Source organism: Urocampus carinirostris, chromosome 6 (genome assembly GCF_059441175.1).
Source record: "Urocampus carinirostris isolate Australia breed hairy pipefish chromosome 6, RoL_Ucar_1.0, whole genome shotgun sequence".
Taxonomy (NCBI): Eukaryota; Metazoa; Chordata; class Actinopteri; order Syngnathiformes; family Syngnathidae; genus Urocampus; species Urocampus carinirostris.
Genome location: NC_142354.1, coordinates 34,152,213 through 34,176,429, shown reverse-complemented (window position 1 = coordinate 34,176,429; position 24,217 = coordinate 34,152,213). Strand labels below are relative to the sequence as shown.

At 37.9% G+C, this 24,217-nt stretch overlaps 1 protein-coding gene across 2 annotated transcripts in view; it reads right to left on the bottom strand.

Moving 5' to 3' along the window:
- The window catches only part of kif5ab (kinesin family member 5A, b), a 128,910-nt gene that overhangs the window by 56,177 nt on the left and 48,516 nt on the right, over nt 1-24,217 (bottom strand). For both annotated transcript variants that reach the window (XM_088338826.1, XM_088338827.1), the window contains 6 exons: nt 22,064-22,168; nt 19,637-19,785; nt 16,316-16,464; nt 8,566-8,753; nt 7,934-8,002; nt 1,909-2,115 (listed from right to left, as the gene is read on the bottom strand). In XM_088338826.1, coding sequence (XP_088194952.1) covers nt 1,909-2,115; nt 7,934-8,002; nt 8,566-8,753; nt 16,316-16,464; nt 19,637-19,785; nt 22,064-22,168 — 867 coding nt within the window. The remainder of the gene's footprint in view (nt 1-1,908; nt 2,116-7,933; nt 8,003-8,565; nt 8,754-16,315; nt 16,465-19,636; nt 19,786-22,063; nt 22,169-24,217) is intronic.

The following is a 24,217-nucleotide window of genomic DNA, read 5'->3' as shown; positions in this document are numbered from 1 at the left end:
TCCCAGCTATCCTTGGGCAGTGGGCAGGGGACACCCTGAACTGGTTGCCAGCCAGTTGCAGGGCACAAAGGGACAGACAATTCGCTCGCTCATTCACACCTAGGGACAATTTGGACCAGACAATTAACCTGACATGCATGTTTTTGGAATGTGGGAGGAAACCGGAGTCCCCGGAGGAAAGCCACGCAAGCATGGGGAGAACATGCAAACTCCCCACAGGAGGTTCGATATCATGACCTTAGAACTGTGCCGCACACGCGCTAACCACTGCGCCGCCGTGCTGCCCAGGTGCTACATGAATTACATTATTATTATTTTGTACATTATACACTGCTATTTTATGATAGAGACCCTGACCCTTGTTTGGAAACGCTATAAACAGCTGGTAGAAGAGAGCTGAAGTAAGCTTAGCGGTGAGATTTATAGGTGAGAGACTAAATTATTGTGTCCGTCGCGACCTGAAATGTGTGAATAGTATTGCGGTGTTCAATTATAGGCAGTGTGAATGTCACCTTTAATGCATATAAATGTAGGGACCGACTTTTTATCATCAATTTTGTGAGAGGGAGGTCCTTTACAGAATCTATCAAAGAAGCACGAAGGAGTGTTAGTATAGTCGGTGTGAATCATGGGTCCGTCAGGACAGACTGTCTTCAAAATATAGCGAGCCATACCGTTGTGAGCTGTTATTTTCACGAGTGCACTATTTAGGCGCTAATAAGAAAACAGCCACCATTAATTGCTCATTAAATGAAAATAGAGGCTAAAAAAAGACTGCGCTAGTGACGGCTGGGTATAGTTCATAATTGCGTTTGGCGGCTTCTTAAGAGATAAGTGATGGAAAAGTCAAATAAAGCTCGAACTGCAACTTTTGCAAACAAAACTTCGGCAAGATGAAGGAGTTGCAGCAGTTTTCATCTTTGCTTTGCTGCAAAACAGACTGACAGCCAATTTAAGGGTGGACACAGTTTTAAGAAAAATAAAAAGGCTTTTTGTGATATGTTGTTTGGACACAGTGGGAGAATACAACATAAAGAATAATAATTTTGAAAAACACCTTTAACAGTACATGGAAATTTTGTTCTTTTTCCTCCATTGTGATCTGCTTAAAAATCTGTTTTGTTTGTAGTCTTTTCTAAATCTTACAGAAATTACTCACAATTGTATTGATACAGCAGCATTGCAGCTGAGTGGTTAGCGTGTCCGCAGCACAGTTCTGAGATTGAACCTTCCTGAGTGGAGTTTGCATGTTGTGCTTGCGTGGGTTTCCCTCAAGCAATCCGGTTTCCTCCCACACGCATGTCAGGCTAAGTGGCAAGTCCAAATTGTCCCTAGGTTTTAAAGGATGGAGTTGTCGGTCTCTGTGTGCCCTGCAACTGTCTGGCAACCAGATAAGGGTGCCCACTGCCCGAAGATAGGTGGGATGGGCTCCAGCACCCCCGCGACCCTACTGAGGATAAGCAGTGCAGATAATGGATGGATGTATTGATACATGCCAACCTTTTGACATTAAAAGGGGAAGTTGTTATCCGAAAGAGTGATCCTCACCACTGGGCCAATGCAAGGTCTTAAATGGTTCAAACTGGATAAAGTGGGCAAGAGTGCTTTTAGGTAGTAATACGCCAAGCAAGGACAGGTCAAAGAAACCAATAAGTAAACCTCAAGTTCTCTATTTAACATCTGAGAGGCCTAATCTGACTGATTCTCCTGTTTCAATGCCAATTTCAGTCATATAAAAAATTAATTAGCTTAGCTTGATTTAACTTCAATTTTGTCTCAATTACTCCATCATTGGCAATCAATTACAGTCATTGATCCCGTGTGCAACACTCTCTTAGCCTGTGTGGGTGTAACCTTCAATTCATTTATTCTCACTCACTGCAGGGCAAGCGCCAAGTATCCACCCACCATTTTCTTGGCCAGTTCCTCGGCCAGCAGTTTGTTCTGTACACTCTTCTCTTCCACCTCAAGACTCCTCTGGTCGTAGTTGAGCGCCAGCTCCTCCAAGGCTTGCAGCACCTCCTTCACCTCTGCCTTGGAGCGTTCATTCTCCGACTGGAGCTGGGAGAGCTCGGACTGCACCCTCTCGCCGTCGCCCCTGGAGGATGCCAGGAACTGGTACGAATATGACAGAACAGTTTTGTCTGTTAGTTGTACAGGCTGAAATCAAATCCAGTGAGTTCATTAAGTCACGTCAATGGAATTGGTGAGCTAATGTGGAAAGACTAGAATTGTTTGTTTGATTGTTTGGGGCTAAGCACAAAAAACAACATCAACCACAATTTATCAGAAGGAAACAACAAAATATTTTCACAAAAACAGCGGCACATTACAATGATACAATACATTAACATGTACTCTAAGGGAGTAGGCTAACGCAGCTTTTAACTGCCTAATCCTATTACATTTTTTTTCTTGCAGGAAAGACATATTCAAAATCCTAATAACAAACATAACCGTACCCTACAAAAGGGGAATTGAAGAAAAAAAAGACCTTCAAGATTTAAAACATTTAAGACCTGCAATGATTTGGCCTGCGACTCTTAAACATATAATACCCAAAGAAATGCGTGATATATTAATCTTCGAAGCATATTTATGAAAAATATGTGTTGTATATGATTTTTTTTAAATCATATAAAGTAGGATCAAGATCTGTGTCAGAGATGTTTACATATTTTTTTCATGTGAGGAATACAAAATTAGAGTGTTCTTAGTGCAAATTCACATACACCTAGATTTTTACATAATGGTTCTATTCCCTTCTTACTCCTGATGTCAAGTGGTTTGAACCGTTGAAATGCTCTGATATATATATATATATATATATATATATATATATATATATATATATATATATATATATATATATATATATATATATATATATATATATATATATAAAAGCATATGTAGGATATGATAACACATGTACTGTATATGATGCAGTTGTTATTAATGTCATGCTAAGAAATGGAATGAATAAAAAATGTGTATGAAAAATATATTGGTAATCAAATTATGCCATTGCTGAGTCAGCGTTTTTTTCAAGAAATTCCAATATTGTGCACTCTAACAACACAATTCAAGGCAGGGTTCGATCTTTCTGCTACTGTTTGTATTGGTGGCACAATCAACTACCTAAAAACATGCCTTGTTTTGAAGGAAATCGTGATGTTTGGAAATCCACACAAAATTGTTTCGTTTTGTTTGAAGAAACTAAAAAGGACATAGTACATTTGTTTAAAATAAATATAAAAATGGTAATATGGTTAAATGATCCCTCATAAAAAATGTAGCACATATTATTAGTATTGTTATTTCCAATTAATATGATTTTATCAATGTCATTATTATTATTATTACTGTCATCGTTTTATAACTATTGCATCAAATTCATGCAGACAAACCTTATGACATCAATTCAGTTGACAAAAAACTGTGATGTAAAATATGTAACATATAAAACACACACATTATATTTAAATTGGCACTAAACTCGCAAGTGATTATCATAATGACATCGGAGTATTGTGAGAAATACTGTTAAAAGAAAATGACTTCCGTCTTTCACATGGTTAGTGTAAAGCTCCCAAATCCCCAACCTAATACTTCCAATTAAATAGGGAAATTGTGCTGACATCCACCCATCCTCTGAGGAATTATTTAACCGTGTGCTATATACAGTCTACGAAAATTCCATGTATTTCTCTGTTACATCATCTGCCATAAAAAGAAGCATTTTTATGTGTTTTCTCTAAAGGCCATGCAATCCGTGGGGACGCTGTGAGCCACGATTACATCCTTCGAGATAAAGCGACCACTAAATAATCCCCCACTGTACGACTACAGAGAAGCTGAACTGCTTTTCACCCTCTGCTTTTTAAGTTGGTCATGCTTTTGTCCCTCCAGATAAACAGGGACACCAGAAAGAGGCCATGTCACTCGGGTCAGGGTGACACAACACACTCTTCTGTTCAACAGGCCGGCAGCTTTCACTGGTTTACCCCTACCGCATCATACAGGTGCCCTGCCCATCCCTTAGAACGCGTCCCACCATCCTTTCACAACACCTCTCCACTCATTTCTATCACCAACAAGAGCTTTAACTTCTATTATATCTAGACCTTTTTCCTGCAGAGCACTCATAACACCATCCATCCACGTCAATCGCAACCTTCCTCCCGATCTCCTTCCATTTACTTCTGCTCTGTACATCCTCTTCAGCATTCGCTACTCATCCATCCTCTCCATGTGTCCAAACCAACCAAGTACTTTCTCATCCACACGCTTGCTCAGTTCCACTAATACTCCAGTTTTGTCTCTCACAATTTCATTTCTCACTCTATCCAATCTTGTCACTCCTCAAACACTTAATCTCGAAAACATTAAATTTCTTTCTCAAATCTTCAATCAGGCTCCAAGTCTCTGCACCATACAACACAGTCGGTTCAATCACACTCTCAACATCCATACTCATACTCTTGTTACTCATGAAATGTATAAAATGTGTAATATTCTTGACCAAGTGGCAATTTTTTAGGTTTTTGTCAAAGATTGATATAACCAGCCCATGTTGTACCGCTGCTGACTAATCAACAAAGGCGTTTTGCAATTAGCTTAAGTGTTGTTGATTGTGCTGTTTCTTACCTTTAACCTCTGCTGTATCAAAACATATAGATTAAGCTCTTCATTATTCACAATGCATACATTCTGGCATTAATGGCGTGCAATTAGAAGGTTTATTACGTAGCTTGCAAACTATAACCAGGGATATATTCCAACATTATTGCACGGCCATTTAACAGTCTGCAAACAGACAATTGGTAATGCTTGCTCGCAGCCCAGCAGAGAGTCCTTTGAATGAAAGCATATGCGTTTGTGTTTCTCTTCCCGGGGAGTAGTTTACTGCTTGCTTGGACGGCCAAATGGATGTAAATTGAAGTTAATGTGGGTGGTTTGTCAGACTAAGAAGGGAAGGGTTGCGTACTGCAATATTGTGTTCCAGATTGCTGTTGTTTGGATACAATGCCTGAAAAAGCTGCGAAAAGTGAAGTGCTGCAGTTTTCTGGACATTGGATACTAATCGTTTTCATGTTCTTTAGTGGTTAGTCAAAGGCAATAAAAATCCTTTTAAAAGGTTTATTGTATTTCAAGTAAAATAGCAGGATGAACTAAAGTTGTACTGTAACCTTTAAACAACTCAACGTTATATAAAATTTGAGTACATGGTACACCATTTAAACTTTTCACTGTTACATGTTCATTTCCTGTTCTGAAACAAATTACATTTATTGTTAAGTAAGACCACTGGGATACGATTTTACTTTGTTTGAAATTGGATTTTTTTTCACTTCCTATTTACATCATTGTTCCTACTATATTACAATAAATTACTTTTTGTGTTCAAAAACCTAAAACTCAACCTTTACATTTTTTTTTGCATATGACGAGTTACTATGATACCTATTTGCTATTGGTCAACGTCATACAAAATGTTTGTTCGCCATTGATTTTCCCACTGCACCATGAACATGCTATTGACGAAACTCTCTCCCACAATGCATTTTTCTTTCATCATGTAGTTCAGAATCTCGTGTGCTTCATCAAGAATTTTTAAATTTTCATTGCAAAATTGCATTTTTTTTGTACTGCATTTTTCCGCTATGGGTCCCAAGAATTGCAGTGATGCTAAGCGGAGAAACAAAAGCATGATAACCAAGGAAACATAGCTCACAATTTTCAATAAATACAAAGAAGCCACCCTCATTATGTTTGATGGGCATAACCAATCGGCAATCGTGTATATTATTAAATACAAGGAGGCGATTAAACCAAATAACTATTGTCAGGGCATGACTTTCCTTAAAAAGAGAAGTTATGAAATCAGTTCTAATTTTAATCTGCCATCTCCACCCCTCACTGCATCCACCCACTATTTCACTGCACCAGCTCAAGTCATGTAACAGCAACGGTAAATAAAACATATTTCTTCCTTTTCACGTTTATTTATTTATAGTGCTATTAAATAACGAACTTGCATATTCCACATAAGTAGTACTTACTATATGCTGCTTTGTTACTTTATTTATTTTGTTTGTGGTACTAAGGAGTTGGAGCTAATTACCGTAGGTTTACTATTACACTCTGTGATCCCCAACTTTAATGTTGTTTAATGATGTATCCTGCGATCTATCATGTACAGACAAACTGAGTAGGAGAAATATAAGTTGCCAGCAGGTCGCAGGGCACACAGAGACAAACAACTCACTCGCTCATTCACACCTAGGGACAATTTGGACCTGCCAATTAAACTGACATGCATGTTTTTGGAATGTGGGAGGAAACCGGAGTGCCCGGAGGAAACCCACGCAGGCACAGGGAGAACATGTAAACTCCACACAGGAAGGTTTGGTCCCATGACCTCAGAACTGTGCCACACACGCGCTAACCATTGCACTGCCATGCTGGCTGAGCAACACTTTGTTTTTTTAATAATAATAAAATAAAACTGAGGGGAAAAAAGAAAGAAAAAACTAAAAGAAAAAATAAAATTAAACCAGTATTCTGAAAGACATGAAAGAAATTATACTACCTTAAATGATTTTGTTTTAGGTCAGGGGTAGGGAACCTATGGCTCGGGAGCCATATATGGCTCTTTTCATGAGTACATATTGGCTCTGAAATAAAATAACTAATGCACATCTCTCTGTGGCGTTCCAAAGTCTAATGATTTCATCCGGATTTTGGTCCATATAAAACCGAAGCAACTTAATGCAGAAGTTTGATAAGAAACCATTTAAACTGATAAATAAAAACACTGGCAAATGACTTTGATTGGGTGAGCAGTACAGGTGGGTGGATCCCTGCACACAGCGCAAGGCACTTTCTTATCTCTCTCTCGCTCAGTGCAGTCTACACCAAAAGTGAATATGACGATACGCTTTTCGTTTGCACTAATTTGTGACATTTTTACAAAAGAACTTTGCATGCGCATTGTTTTGAAACCATTATTAAGGACAAATTTCATGGAAAAAAATTGCCCCAAGACTAACTTAAGGTGGAAGACAAATTGTAAATGGCATATTCACATTGATTTGGGACACAGGATTTGACATTATTATCATTTCATACATTAGATTAAATCATCAAATGACACACAGTAAAATAAAATGTGCTGAAGAATTAGCTTTTGTCTAGGGAGCGTGTTTGGCAGTTTTTTCTATTTTGTCTGGAAATATATGATGCGGCTCTCTCAATTTCTTTTTAAAACATTTTTTGCTTTGTTCCTGACCCCTGTTTCAGGTGTACACAATGTTTAAAAGATTACACTTATTTTCTTTTTTACACATATGCGTATAATTCAGGTGTGCATGCAGTCTGCACCATGCACCAATGACCACATGATGCAAAGGTGATCGTTTTTGTATAAATGCTCTGCTACTCTTTGAGGAAAGCTAGTCAATTTTTGTGTGCGCTCGCCCTAATTCTCATGCCAATAGAGATGCTGTTTAGGTTGGCTAGCTGGCTATTGGCTATGCTTCATTCCACATTGCAGCCCAATGGCCCCCCCATGCCTCTTTCAAGGTGCACCCTTCTATAAATAACAAGACAGAGGAAACTAGACAGAATTTTGACTTCGGTGTTATTGTATCTAAGTTATTGTGTATTTTTTCTTTTCTTTTTCTTTTTTTTCAGTGGAAAATAAATTGACAGACGAGAATTGGGAAACATCCAGACCCACTTTTAAACAGCTGCATTATCATTAATATTTAATGTCTTTTAGACTATTTTGAAATTATTCTTCAATGGGGTTTTTCAATGAGGCACGCTATAGCCATTGTATTGAATGACCAGAAAAGGTTGTGAGAAAAAAAGAGATCGGCATTCATTTAAACTTTCAATCTTGAGTGAGTTTTATTCTTAGTTTTACCTCTTCTTGCTTCAACATGTCCTCTTTCAGTTTCTCCACCATCTGACTTTGGTAGTCAATCTCCGCATCCTTCAGGGAGAGAGACAAAAACAATGCCTTATTTTCATTTTACACTGCTGCTGAATTATTTACAAGAGGTAACTGTAAATAAACAATATTCTGGACAATTTATCAGATGGTGTATGATTACAAGATAATGAGGCTCAGTGTTTAATTTCAGTGACGTAGTCCATCATGATGGAGACTGATGCGCTTACTGTGAGGCGGATATTCATTTTGTTTTACTGTCCATTTATTTTCCTTTTTTAATTCATCACAGCGATGTAAAATTTAAAGATATGAAATATAGATGTATAAAAACCCTGTTCTGCATGCGCTTTTTTGGATTATCCAAAAGGAACAGTGTAAGTAATGGCGCCATATTTTTAAGTTTCATGCCTCGGGTTAGAAACGCAAATAGCGTATTGGAAAATGCATTTCAGGTTCTGAATGTAAAACTGAATTCTCTTTGTATCCCCCCCTGGAGATTCATATCATTGCACATTGAGAGATGAAAATGAATAATGCACATATATGAGTCATTCTGCAGTTAAAAAGGTGCATATTCAAACTCCCTGCCAAGATCTGATCACCTTGTCATCCATCTGTTTGTAGAGCTTTCGAATCTCCTCCTCATACTTGTGACGCTCCTCCTCAGAGATGTGCACAACGATGGAGGAGGTCAGAGAGCACGGGCTGCATATGTCCGGCACTGGCTCCTCAGAGTCTGGTAGCAGCGCCACTTGGTCCTCCTCACATTCAGAGCCTCCTTCAACCTCACCTGAAGAAATCATGTCGATTATTCAGAGGAGACATTCTGCTTTTGCGGCAGCAAATTGGACAGCACACAACAGTACAAACATTAAATTACTCGTTTATACCAATGGGGTGTTTATACTAATTATTTACAGGTTGTTTATTCAAAACTATTTGAGCTTTTTTTATTTTCATCAAAAGAAGGGTGAGTCATTTGAGGTTTTGTTAAAAAGTTTAAAGTAGAATATTTTTCGTGCTCACAATGCCCAACTCAATGCAAGAAGTCTTTTTGAAATCTTCCACCACGCCTATCTGCTTTATCCTACTTAAACCTCAGCTATTCTAGAGTCACAACACATTCGGCAGCTGGAAACGGGGGTTAGAGAGTGATTTCATGCTTGTCATCATGTTTTTTCTTAGTGAAGCATGAGAATGGCGAAAGTAAGAAAAGGCCTGTTTGAAATACAATCCAAACGCCAACCTAAATTAAAAAAAAGAAGAGTTTACTGGTGTGTGTCTAAAAAAATGCACGTACTTGATGCATGAGCTGCGATCATGACTTTAAGCCAGGCGATGGCGACAGGAAGTAACACATTTTCAACTTCCGGACACAACCATTAATTATAATTTTGCTAGTACTATTTTTTGGAAAAAATGTAGGTACTAATAAAACAATTTAAATACATTGATCTGAATTAAAATACATGATGATGAAAAATACAAAGCTTATATGTGATGTATAGTTACATATTGATGAACATACATGTTCTTTGTTTTATACACGATATTGTGATTAATATTGAATAAATAATGATACGGATTTTTTTTTTTTTAATTATTTATGAAAATAACCTGTGCACAGTGCATTTTTATTAACTCTGGGAATATTATGGGGGATGATAACTAAATCATTGTTTCTCAAACTTTTTTCTTTAAAAAAGTCTTGTGGCAGACCACTGGCAAAAGTTTCATGTTGATTTTAATGCTTAATATTGTTTATCATGTTGCGTAAATTGACAGAATAAAATGTTTCTTATCTTTTGTGGTCACTGTAGCTAAGGAAGTAAGACAACTTTTTGCATTATAATGTTGTGGTTATTTTGTTTGGTTTTTAAATTATATTTTTAACCTGTTATTCGGGTTTTACTTTATTTAAAAAAAATACTATATTTTTAGAAAAATATTGCCTAAAATGCACAAAAAATATATGTATTTATATGATTTTTTTCTTTTATTAAGTTCTGACTTTTTTCAATTTTGGGGTATGAAATACATTAAAATCAGTTAATTTAATGCAACATTTTTATTTTACTATTTATTTTTTTATGCAGTACGATCTTAAACAGTTTTATCATATAAAAAGTTAAATATATTTCCCCATTGCAACAAGAAGATCCTTAGTATGTAAAATTAAAACAAAAGTCTGCTCCCACCATCTGATATGGTTGGGAAAAATGATAAAATAAAAAAAGCATGTTTTTTACAAAGGTAAAATTGGGTACTTTCCTGCGGCACACTAGACAAGGTTTCACAGAACACTGGTTAAAACACTGCACTATATTACAGTCATTCATACAATTGTTATCGAAATAATTTTGGGGGAAATATTTCCCCTTGTATTAAAACTTTTTAAATGGAAGGATTTCTCGGCCCGGTTTTCGTCAGATCAGTGTTTCAACTGATGCTTATCCTCAATAGGGTCGCGGGGGTGCTGGAGCTCATCCCAACTAGTCTTTTCCTTTGTCACAGCAGGTTTTTATGGTTGAGGTTTTACTTGTTACTTTTTTCCCTTTTTAATTTCTATTTTTCTTCACATTAACATTTTTTTTACCTCCCCTGCCCACTGCCCGATGATTGCTGGGATGGGCTCCAGCATCCCCGCGACCCTACTGAGGATAAGCGGTGCAGCTGATGAGATGAGACTTTTGAACATTAACCTTCTTTCTGAGTGCACCTCAGTCCAACTGGCTTCCCTGCTGTTTAAACTCATGTCAAGATTTGCCCATTGCTCTCACCTGCGCTTACTTGTTTAGAACCAGCAGCGATTTGTTCACTAATTCGTTCTCCTCCGATTTAAACACATCATTGTCATTCACTCCTGGTCAGTCCGTGAGCGAACCTCCACACATGCAAGGCAAGCTCTTTTTGACTCTGGCTCCCGTCTGGCCCGGCCCGGCCTGTCCTGTTTCCTGCTCATCTGTCCCTGGCTTCCGGATTGTCTCCAGTTATCTCACTTGTCCTGATCTCTGACCATGCTCCTATCTCCCCTCCCGGCTGCCCAGCTTGCTTCTGTCCTCCAACTATGCTTCGTTCGCGAGGGCTTCCTGCTCCTCCTGCCCAGCGAGCACCGGATTGCTTTTGTTTGTTCCCCGAGCCTGACTTCCTTTATTCTCCAAATAAAGCTTTTGTGTGAATCGTTATGCGTTTGGGTCTACTGCCTGTTCTGGTTCTGACTGCTCATCCTCAATAAATATTGCTGTGTGTGTTTGGTCTGATGTTAAAAAATAGCTCAATGTATGCTATTTAGGCTTTGACTGGCCTTAAAGCCCCAGTGTGTAATACTTGACCAATACATTGTACAGAAAGAGGCAGTGTATTGTCGAATGCCAACATAAACCAGCGCTACAAGACACAGCATATGTAGGAGAAATGCAAATATCTCGACCTAGTATTTTTTTATAGATTTTAACATTGGTACGATAATTTAGGAGTTCTTTTGCCTAACTTTTAAATCGATGTTCTTTTTACTGAATGAACCTTTTTTGTACCACTAGAAGGGATTTGCAGTAGCCATTTCTAATGTGTCCTTGTCCTCGTGATAAAAGTTCCAGTCCTTCAGAGCCCCCTTTGCATAAAGAGGGGCTAACAGCTTCCTGTTTGTCCCCTATGCCCCCTTTTAAGAAGCGTTTTACTCTGGCCTCCTTCTTTCGAGGCACATGACGTGACTCCTATCCGATGGGGCCGATCGATGCAAGAGTCTGCTTGTGACACGCGCCCAGAGCGATCGATAGCGATGACAATACACCTTGGGGGACACCGGTTGGTTCCTGCATTCCGCTGGAAGGTGGCATCGTCAATAAAGAGGAGACGGGTGGACGGGTGACTTTTGCTCTTTCAAAGCAACACACTTTATGGAGGTCAGAAAGTAGAAAGGGTGACGTTTAAGAGGGGAGGAGCCAAACGCTGTCAAAATGATTCATTACAGAAATTAAAAGTGTTCCTTTTTCGGAAGGGACATGGAGAAATACATTGTACAGAAAGAAGCAGTGATATATTATCTCTCCCAGGGAAAATGGATGTTCTGAGCAACGTGTTTTTTTGAATTCTTTGACCTATTAGCACTGCAGGTCTTTTAAACAGAGAGGTGCACATGCACTTAATCCATCCATTCTTCATTTATCTGCATCGCTTATCCTTATTAGGGTCACGGGGATGCTGGAGACCATCACAGCTATCTTGGGGTAGTGGGCAGGCGACACCCCGGACTGGTCAGATAGAGACAGACAACTCACTAGCTCATTCACACCCAGGGACAATTTGAACTGGCAATTAACATACATGCATGTTTTTGGAATGTGGGAGGAAACCGGAGTGCCTGGAGGAAACCCACGCAAGCACGGGGAGAACATGCTAACTCTGCACAGAAAGGCTGGGAGCTGATCGCATGATCTCAGAACTGTGCCGCAGACGCGCTAACCACTCATCCGCCGTGCCGCCATATGCACTTGATATGAAAGTCTTATTTTTTTCATCGCTTCAGAATGTGTCACTACTGAGCGTGTTGGCCAAACTACCAATCATGTGTCAAAATGCAGACCTGTGTTTTAAGGGTGGGCAAACTGCATACCAGTGGCCACACTCGGCCCATAAGGCTTTTTAAATTGTCCTCCCAAATGTTAAAAATATATTTTGATAATATGTATGAAATGGCAAAATAGTACTACTAATAGACATGTGTTATACTTGTCCCCAGTGCCCCCAACTTTCAAATACCTGGCTTATTTTTTTCTTTACTCAGGTATTTTTTATCTATCAAGGCATTTATCAAGTTTAATTGAGAAACTTAAAAAACACACTTCTGAGCTAGCCATATTGCATCCAGATTTTTTGAATGCATATTATCAAATTTGGTGCTTAAAAAGGGACAAGACCATCCATCCATCCATTATCTGCACCGCTGATTCTCAGTAGGGTTGCGGGGGTGCTGGAGCCCATCTCAGCTGTCCTCGGGCAGTGGGCAGGGGACACCCTGAACTGGTTGCAAGACATTTACAAGGCACAGAACTCACTCGCTCATTCACACCTAGGGACAATTTGGAATGACCAGATTGACCTGACATTATTGTAATGTGGGAGGAAACCGGAGTGCCCGGAGGAAACCCACGTAAGCACTGGGAGAACATGCAAACTCCACATAGGAAGGCTGGTAGCTGGATTTGATCCCATTATGTCAGAAAGGTTCCGCGGAAACCCCAACTACTCACCTGCAGTGCCCCGGTGCAAGACCATTTTGACAAAATTCTCTTTTCCATGGGTTACAACGTGGTGCCCACGAACACAAGGTAGATCACTAAGAAAATCAGATTATCCTGCTGACAGGTTCTGAATATAGCTCATTAGTGATGGGTTATTGCGATTTTCCAGGAAATTTGACTGAGCCAATTTCATCTCAACTTCAAATAATTAAAACCTGATAGTAACATAATAACTGTTGGGGTCTGGTCTGCCTCTATTCACCAGAGGGAACCTAAAGGGTTTAGGATTGGGACAGGTGTACCCAAACACCACACACCTGACCATTTTCATCCTGAGCCTTCATAAAGAACCTTTGGACAGCACCCAATTTTGGACTTCTTTTTTTCATCATTATAAGCACCATTCATACAACCATCTAATTTTCCCACTTGCATCCTGGTTTTTAAGGTTTGGTTTTTGTTTTCTATTTCAAACAGTTTTATTGTTGATTTTGACCATTTGTTTGTTACTTTTTTCTTTTTTTTTATGACTAAATACTAGCTTTTTGAGCATCTTGCCTTGGTTCCTGCTTGCCGGCGTTTGGGTCCACCACAATTCACATCGCATCCCTGCCCTGGCTGCGAGGAGAGTCCCCAGCTGCTTTGGCTCCCTGTCCCAACAAGGAACTTCAGCTGTCCTGTTGCTGTAGCCTCCGTATTTTTTTTCTCTCTCTCTTTTGGCCTGTCTGAATTCTGCCTTTGAGGGGCAGGTTATGTTATGTTATTCTTCTTCTTCTCCAAGTGTATCGGCGGTTGGCATCCACCATTTTGGTGTATTACCCCCCTATCATCACAGATATTCATCAAAGTTCCACTTCTAAAATTCGCTTAAAAAGCTCTATACTCCTCAAAGAATCGAAAAGAATCCTTCATTGAGACCTATTTGAGTCCAGCACCACAAACCTGTCTCTAATTACCCTGAGCCTTTATAAGGAATCTTTGGGCAGCATCCATTTTCGGGTCTTTGTTTTTCATCATCAATAGCAACATCGATACCCCCAACTCCTTTTTCGACCTCCTTTCTGGTTCGTGAGGTTTGTTTTTAGTTTTCTGTTTCAGACAGTTTAATTGCTGTTTTTGACCATTTGTTTGTTACTTTGTTGGGGATTTTGTTTTTAAATACCATTTTTCTAAGCAACTTGCTATGCTTCCTGCTTCCCTGCATTTGGGCCCACCAGAAATCCTTTTGATAATTTCCATTGTTTTTTCATGATGATTAAATCAAATTGATGTGATTTTTTTATCAGCAAAATAATAACAATATTCTCAACATTCAATACCAAAGTGGCGATGAATTTTCCGTGCCTAACCGATCCAAGGATTTATTATTGCCAGATAGTAAGGAGAAGAACTGTATAACATGTATCTTAATTAAAACAAGGTTATATTTTCCTAATGGTCAAACATGTGACTGTTAAAATGATGTAAGACATAGTAATGACTCTAAATATCTTATTGAAAAAAGAAAAGCGTCCGAAGTTATTATGGGAAAAGGGGCCTCTAAGCATTTGGCTTCAACCTGTCATTCCTTTTTTCTTTTCGGGTATTTTTTTCATTTTCTATTGGGATGTTTGGTGCAACATGATTGAAAGGAACACAAAAATGTAAAAAATACAACCATTTATGGATGGATGGATGGGCCATGTCCTGAACTGGCAAGCGGCCAGGTAGACCAAGTTTTTTCTTCCCGGCAAAAGTTGGCAGGGACAGACATTCGACAAGCACGACAGACAGTGAACTTGGTGTGTCCTTGCTACTTGATAAAAACTTACATGAATAATGTACAAATGCAAACAACATCGACTCACATGCCAGATGGAGGTATTGATGACGGTGTACAATTAATTAAGCCATACTTATTTTTCACTGGAAGTAATTAAAGAAGGAACGTGTTTAGCACCTCAAGCAAAGAAAGAAGCCCGGGGATTGATTCAACCACCTGGACGCTGAGCCAAACTAACTACCACTGAAGACTTCCACGGAGCTATAGATTTTAAGTCTACGCCACATGCATCAGGGTGTAGCGTAAATAACCATGTGTACTGTGTTTGACTGTTGATGTGTGTGTTTTCATGTAGTGTGTGGCATGGTGGACCAAAATAACGTTGGTTTTTTTTTTTTCCGGCAGTGCCGCTTCACCTCTATGACTCTTAGAAGCTTAAACATGGATCATTAACCTGCACAAATGCAACGTTTTAAGTAGGTCTTAACCTTTCAAGTTCACTCCTGTTCTCAAGCTTTCTATAACTGAAAGAGTATGTGCAGTGGCAAAGAGCTTGATTATATATATATATATATATATATATATATATATATATATATATATATATATATATATATATATATATATATAAATACCTATAAGCATTTTCTTTATGCATTTTGCAGTGCTCAGCAAATTTACTAGGCCAATTATCGTAAAGTACGGTACTCATAATCATTAAATCATGTCCTTTGTTTTAAACATGTGAGTGTTGTCTTAAGATATTGAAAAAACCTTGCGTCAGTGAATACCTTGCTACAGCTATCTCTAGAACTAAACACTTCAAAGCTATCATTCTGTAATGTTTTCATTTTTCCCACATGCATTTCAGTATTTTTCTTATTTTACTATTTTGATACTAATTTGCAGTAAAAAGAATAGAATACCAGTAAAAATGAATCAAGAAATTAAGCATTACTTATGGTTCAGAATTTAGATCAAGTAATTATGTATGTTTAAGTATGTTCTTTAGGGAAAAAAACGGGGGACTCAAAATACAGCAAAGTGAGAACATAGTTGCTTAAAATGGAGATAAAAGGTTTAAAAAAAAACGTACCCATCTGTTTCGAAGGAGTGTGAAGGGTTTTTGTTCAGTTTTTTTTTTTTTTTTTGGTAGCGTAACCAAGACAAGTTAAAAAAATACTATAATATGTTTACATAGTATTAAAAACACAAAAAAGGATGGTCATTTTCCCCAGTCTGTTCCAGATTAACTGTTGTTTCCTACAACCCCAAAGGAACATGAAGTGACAATGTTCTGCATTTTAGGAGCAATGTGACGTATTCTATGCTTAATGAGTTCAGTATTACCATTCCTCCAGCAGCTCAACTCAGTCTCCAGTCTGTGCACAGTCTCTTTCAGCGACCTGGTCTTCTCCTTCTCCTTCTCGTATTTCCTCTTCCACTGCTCGGCGGTAAGTTCGAGGTTCACTGTCACAGTGTTTCGGATGGTTTTTGCCCTAATTGGACAGTCGGGAAAAAAAAATATTTAGGAGAGGAAGAGGATAGAGTTAGGCAAGAGCAGAGGATCAGAGGATAAAAGAAGCGCAAGATGTATCCAGCTTGAGCCGTACAGTTAAAAGCAACTTGTGCGGCTTTAATTAGCATGCAAATGGGCTTTCTGCCCGTTGTGGTTGACGTTGCATGCCAGAAAAGGGAAGCCAAGTGAGATTAAAAAAAAGTTGGCAATGAAAATATCTCAGACAGCAGGTTTAACATCCCTTCATCAATAAAGATCGATTTAACAAGGGTGAAATTATTTCAGTTACAGGAACATTTTGTGAATTTTGACTTTGTAATATTTGTTGACAAACAGTCAAGTATTTGTAATGACAAGCGAAACAAATACTCCCCCAAAAATAAATTGTTATTTATTTTGCGTCAGATTGGAGTTCAATATGTATCACCAATTTGACCACTCATGAGTTATTAAGCAAGCCTTGTGAAGAAAATGCCATTTCATGTTCCAAAATGAGTTTTAAGAATTAGGATCCAAACTCCAAAAATAAACACCTGCTGAAAAGTTGGTCATGTTTTGAAACAATCGTCTCTTTGGTATGCACGTAATTTAACCCTACTGAGAATCAGCGGTGCAGATAATGGATGGATGGATGGTCTTGTCCCTTTTTAAGAGGTTAACAAGGGAAAATGCCAGTTGTTTTCATCCTTGGGTTTCCAAGAGCTCACATTTGCTATCAGACTCTGGGCTGCTAATTTACCGTTCTTAAAAATCTAGGTCCGCCCACATTTCTCATGGTTGAAAACACTCGGGAGACGTGGTCCTGAGTGCGGTAAGTTCTGATCAGTTTAAACTCTAGTAGACACCCAGAATAAAGAGAGAAGACGTGAATGGATTTTGAACTTGCAAGGAGGACAGGGAGAAGAGCCTCCCTTTAGCCTTCTTTTTAATAAATCTTCAGGGTTACAAAAAGCAGATCAGCCCTAAGGTGTATGGACATCAAAAAAAAAAAACAAGATTGGCTGATTGCAACAATGACGTAGTAATCAAAACAATGAACAACGGTGTGCAATAACAGTCAAAATAGTGAACTGGCACCCTATGAAATATCCTTTGTAGGTTTCCAATATTAAAAACAGAAATTGTACAACCTGTACATAGCGCTACTGAGTAGACAAAACAATTGCACGCTTGTAATGACATCTTCTTTTCATTCCTGTGTGAATCAATTTGATCACTTTTATTTTGGAGGCAACAGGGTTCGGGAGGTTTTGGTAGAGAAATATGAGTGAAGGCTAAAAGAGACAGGAAAAGTATTGCCATAGTGTAAAGTCACCCATAGTTTTTCAGGTGGGTCCTGATTTGTCCTGAGGAACTCTCCCAGTGGGATATGCTTTGAACACCACCCCGAGGGAGGCCTTCTTACATGTTGCCTGGGCCACATTATCTGGCTCCTCTTAGTATGACAAAGTAATGGCTTGACATTAAGTCCCTCTCACCCTATCTGCAAGCAAGAGCAAGAACTAAACGTTTCTCTACTATTGAAAAATATGTCGGTTTGAGAAAGTTAAAAAAGGGAGGGTACATTATGTCCCCCTTCACCAAATTGTGACCAGACTCTTTAAAACAATAACAAAAGTGCCGCAGTAGGTGAGAGTGCATGTCTTGGTTTTGAGTTTCTAGATGTGAAGCCAATTTTAAGATGTGTAACTTGCTTGGTTGAAATGTATGATATACTTTGACTTGCTTCTCATTAGGCCCGATTTGATTTGACTCAGCTTTAACAACATAACTTGATGGCATGCCAAGACCAATTCATGACATCATGACCTATGTCTTGATTTTGATTTGAATGAATAAGTCAAGTCTAGTCACATTATTTGTAAAGCCCTCAACCACAAAACGAGATGCACAGTCCACCGATACAACATCCCCTGATCTGACACCTATATATGAACAAGAGAAAATAAACTCCCCCTACCAGGATGACCAGGCTGCAATGCAAGTTGTTCGGGCATCAACAGACAAAGTCAAACAAATACAAAGTCAACATCAAAATGAAAACCAAATCACTGAATTTGAGCAAAAAGTCTAATTGACAGCAACGACAAATTCATGTCTCAAAATCTTGCCCCATGCGGCAGGTTTTAGATGATGGCATGCATCAGGTTCAGGTGTTGGTGCGATGGCTCAGAACACATGCATTGTCAACTTACCTACAGTAAGAACTAAAGAGTTGCCTTGTACAAAATACCTTTTGTTGTTTTATTTTTGCTGCGCGTTATACAGGAGGTATTTCCATGCAACGGTTGAAAAATATTTCTAACCAAAATTGCATAGCAATGGCTGCAACGAGAATCGAACCGGGTCAGGTGCTAACCGCCAAAAGTTAATCAAAGAACCATTACTGATACAAGTGAAATACGAAAAGGCATTAGCTTCTATCTCCTTATCACGCTAGTTTTAGTCATGGTACCAGAGGCAAGTGTTAGAAAATGTCGAAATCAGAAAGTCATCCTGAGATAGATAGATAGATAGATAGATAGACTGCCGTCACTGTCTTGTACCAGGCAGTAGCTCAGGAGGTAGAGCGATCGTTTTAGGATTAAGGGATCCCAGTTCGAGTCCCGGCTTGTCCGTGTTACATGTCGAAGTGTCCTTGGGTAAGACACTGAACCCCCAATACCCCCAGTGGTTAGCGCGTGTACGGCACAGTTCTGAGGTCATGAGATCGAACCCCCTGTGTGGGGTTTGCATGTTCTCCCCGTGCTTGCGTGGGTTTCCCCTGAGCACTCCGGTTTCCTCCCACATTCCAAAAACATGCATGTCAGGTTAATTGGCCAGTCCGAATTGTCCCTAGGTGTGAATGAGCAAGCGAATTATCTGTCCCTGTGTGCCCTGCGACTGGCTGGCAACCAGTTCAGGGTGTCCCATGCCCACTGCCCGAAGATAGCTGGGATGGGCTCCAGAACCCCCGCAACCCTACTGAGGATAAGCGGTGCAGATAATGAATGAATAATTAATGAGTATGGTACTTATTAAAAGCAACATAAATCACACACAGGCACACAATAAAAATCATCTTTTAACAACCTGGCCCACTATCACACAGCTTTAGCAATCACTTGCTTTGGGCAGATCAAATTGGGCAACCGAGCATAGCCGCTTGTCACCTTTGGCCAAACATGAGCGTAGACCTGGTCTCCACGTCGTTGTAGCTGGAGGGCGAGCAGCAGATGAACATGGTGGTGCGACAGTTGCCCCCCAGCGAGTCTTGTAAGATGCGCGTCATTTTGCTGTCACGGTACGGGACATGGGACTTCTGCACACACGGGAGGGAATGAATGAAAAAGATTGAAGGATTGCCACCGCACATTATTTGCGTCAATCCATTTGTTTTCTGTCATGCTCTAGTTGAGAGAGAGGGTATGGATTTACTTTTAATTTTAACAAATGCTGTGAAGTGATTTGAAAATAGACACATGGATTTGTCATGACCCTGCACTCACAGTTCTCCCCTCTCTCTCTCTCTCTCTCTCTCTCGCTCTCTCTCTCTCTCTTTGTGTTTTTCCTCCTATCTTGACCGTTTCCTCTTTAGTACTTTGTTCCCTTGGTTCCTTGCTAGTTTGTAGTCTTTCTTGTCATGTTCCAAGCACACATGTCAAAGCGCTGTTGTTTACTTAGTGTACCAAATCCCTGTCTGACATACGAGTAACACCTGAAGAACTGTTAGATTGTAAATTTTGCTTATCAAACTTGATGGACCATTAAGTCCCTCTCACCCTACCTTTATACCATACATTTTAAATTGAAAAAAATTTGAGAAATGAAAAGATTTTTTTTATATTGTTTATTAATATTACAAACATCATATTGGAACATAATATTATGAATGTGCTTGATTGCTGTTGTGATTGTCATGATTGTTTTATTTTAATATTAGTGTCAATAAATTTGTTCAAACCAAAAAAAATGTAGACCGAGGACAATCGACTTTGGCCTGGACGGATCTACTGACACTAACAAAGATGTTATATAATGAAATTGTGAATATGCTTGATTGCTAATAAGATTTTCGAGAAGGGTTGTTCAAACCTCACTTTGTGTTTGCTGTTAAAAACGTCATATTGGAAAATAATATTGTGAATGTGCTTAATTGCTGTTGAGATTGTCATGATTGTTTTCTGTTATTAGTGTCAATAAATTTGTTCAAACCAAAATTTACAAAAAGAAACACAAATTACGCCATAGGTTTTCACCTAAAATAAAAAAGAATATGATTTTTGTGAAAAATACAACTGAGCTGTAATTAATCTTAATCTTTCTGAATTGTGTTCTAAGAAAGAAAATGAATGGACTGAATCAATGGAGCATTTTGCATAGTTTGAACATACTTTTTTGTTTGATTCTGAGAATCATTACTCCATTGCGATTGAACTGTACATTTGTTTATTGTATAAATATATATACATATATATATATACATATATATATATATATATATATATATATATATATATATATATACATATATACATACATATATACATATATATATACATATATACATACATATATACATACATATATATATATACATATATATATACATATACATATATATATATATATATATATATATATACATATACACATATATATATATATACACACATATATATATATATATATACATACATATATATATATATATACATATATATATATATATATACATACATGTATATATACATATATATATATATACATATATATATATACATACATGTATATATACATATATATATATATACATATATATACCAAAATTAGGGATGGGTTTTGGAAATTCATTTGCAAGAAGGTGTTGTCCTGGTGTCCAATGTATCATACAAGCCATGGTGGCTTATTCATGTTGGCCAGATTTCAAAATAATTCAAACAGAACATTCTGTATATAAAGAACAGCAAATTGAAGAAATGTCACATATTGACGTTGAATATCTTGTAAACTATTAAGGATAAAAAACACACCTAGTACATTCAGAAAGCTTGTAATCTCAATCTTGAATTCTATGTTTAAAGATGTTCAATTTGAGCACTATTGGTCAGGTGACACAAAGCAAGCAGATTCTTGCAGAACATTTCTTAGCATGCCATTGTCAATAGATGCAAAAGCTTCTGTTATTCATGCCTTCAGCTAACCAATGTACCGTGTCACTATTGACTATTACTCTTTCAAATAAGAAAAATCCATAGACAGCTTTCTTCGACAAAGCACAAATCAATAAAGCATGTATAACACAAGGCTGTTACAACCATTAAAAATGTAATGCTGTGAAGCATTTGGCAAGAATTAGACTATTAGCTTGATGTGTGGCATGTGACCGACATCTTTGAACATTCCATGTAAAACAAGCTCCCTGAATTAACCAGATGTGTTTTTAAATCCTTAATGGTTTCCGAGATATTTACTGTAAAAATGGGCCCAAGACTTTTGGAACACTCTGTAGATTCAAATTTAAACTGGGCTTGTTCTTAAAAATAAGGGTGTTAAAATTTATGAAATGTTCTTGTTCAAAAAGCATTTTCCAACCATACCGTTCCTTCGGCCAAAGCCGAGATGACATTGCCGAGGGCTGACAAAGACTTGTTGATGTTCTTGGCCTCATCCAGCACGGCTCCCTTGGCACCCGTCTTGCTGACCTGAAACAAACACACACATACACACACATACACAAAACACATCAAAAATGCATTGATGGATACAAGATGGGAGAGCCATTTCGGGCATGTAGGCATAATCCTTCATATCATGGTTTGAATTGATGCATTTGTTATTTAATGAAAGAGATTAGACACGTGTAATTGAATGATCTTTGCTTATTTTCCAATAATAACCAAGGGATCAAGTCGCAATGCAATTGATCATTGGTTAATTGTCAATTAAACATTTTTTAAATGTTTTTTTCTTCTTCTGCAAAGCCAATGTATTATCTTCAATAAAGAGCAAAAATCTCATTAGGTCACATAAATTACATTTTAGGAAATGGTAACGTTTCTTTCGTTCCGGTACAGCAGCTTCCTGTAAATGCACTTCAGGTAATTAGAATTCACATCTGATAAAAAAAGCTATTCGACCTTTAATACCAGAGGCAAGCGGAAGTGTTGTGTCAGTGCTTATTTTCTCCATAGAGGGTTTACATGATTCATTTCTCAGCAAAGTTTTTTGTTTTACTTAGAGTTTGAAAATAAATCCAACTCCTTTTAAAAAAAGAGTAACTTTGTGTCCAACTGAGAATGTGATTGGTTTGCTAAAAGACTGAACGTGATAGTGCATCACAGGGAGGCATTAGCCTCCTAAAATAAGAGATTCCGTCCTGGTGAAATCAGTGAGGGCCATAAAGAACCGTTCTTATTCATAATCCTTTTGACAGCTCTTGCTGCAACGTGTCGGCTTTCTGGAGGTTGAAGTTCGGAGATGTTTATCGGCGTATTTATGCCTCAACATGCAACAACACCTCTCTAGAGGCACTGTGAAAACTAATTTGCACACATATAAGAAAATCAACAACCTGCAAATCGAAAGCGAGTGAGTAATTTAGAATATCAAGATCTTCACATGGGGGGATTATTCATTGATTCCATACTGAAATTGCAAGCTTGTGCACGTGAATTTGTATCATTCTTTATTGATTATGTTAATAGACATGAAGGATGTAAAAAATTGCTGTACTGTTTATCCAGTCAATCCTCTAAAACAGAACCAGTAACACACATATATGCCAATGTCCACTTGGCAAGCAATTGCGTACATTCACTTAGCGCCCAGTCTTGGGTTTTTATCACGGAGTGCCGTGTCTAATCTCTTTGCAAATGATGTTCAAGTTGTTATCAACAACAATAAAGACGATGAGCTTCTATTCTATTCTATTCTATTCTATTCTATTTTCCCAATCTCAATACGTTATGTGAGCAAAGGACATTGATTTAATAATTCCATTTGTTTGTACATTTCTTATCTAAACGATTTCCAAAAATGTCAGGGAAAAATAGATAGAAACATGTAGACTATTGACACCATTTTTTATGTGAAAAGGATACAAAATTCCTTTTGTTTGATTCTTCTAGCTTTGTAAAATGATGGCAAAAGTAGCTTAAAAATATACAACAGAAGCTCGAAAAAACAAAATAAGTAAGTTATGTTCGGTTGATAATTTTGCTTTTGTTTTAATTTTACTATATTCCAATTATTATTAGTATGATTATTATCATTATTATCATCAGAAGTAGTAGTAGTAGTACAGTGGGACCTCGCTACTTCGCGGTTCCACGTTCGTGGGTTCAGAGCTTCGCAGGTCTAAAAAAAATAATAATAAAATAAAATAATTAAAAAAAAAAAAAAAATTAAGCATTTTTGAAGGGGCGTCGCTACTTCGCGGATTTTCACTTTTCGCAGGTGGTTTTGGTCCCCATTAACCGCGATAACCGAGGGATTACTGTAGGAGTAATAGTAGTAGTAGTAGTAGTAGTAGTAGTAGTAGTAGTAGGAGGAGGAGTAGAAGTGATAGTAGTGGTATCATTAGAAGTATGAATAGTTGTAGTAGTAATATGATAAAGTTGGGATAAATAAAATAAGAATAATAACGCCCTAAAATATAGTGAAACATGAAAAGAACATTGCAAAATAACCCTACTAAAATGCAAAAGGTTTAGTCTATTTTTTTATCAATGAATATTTTTCCTCAACTTTTG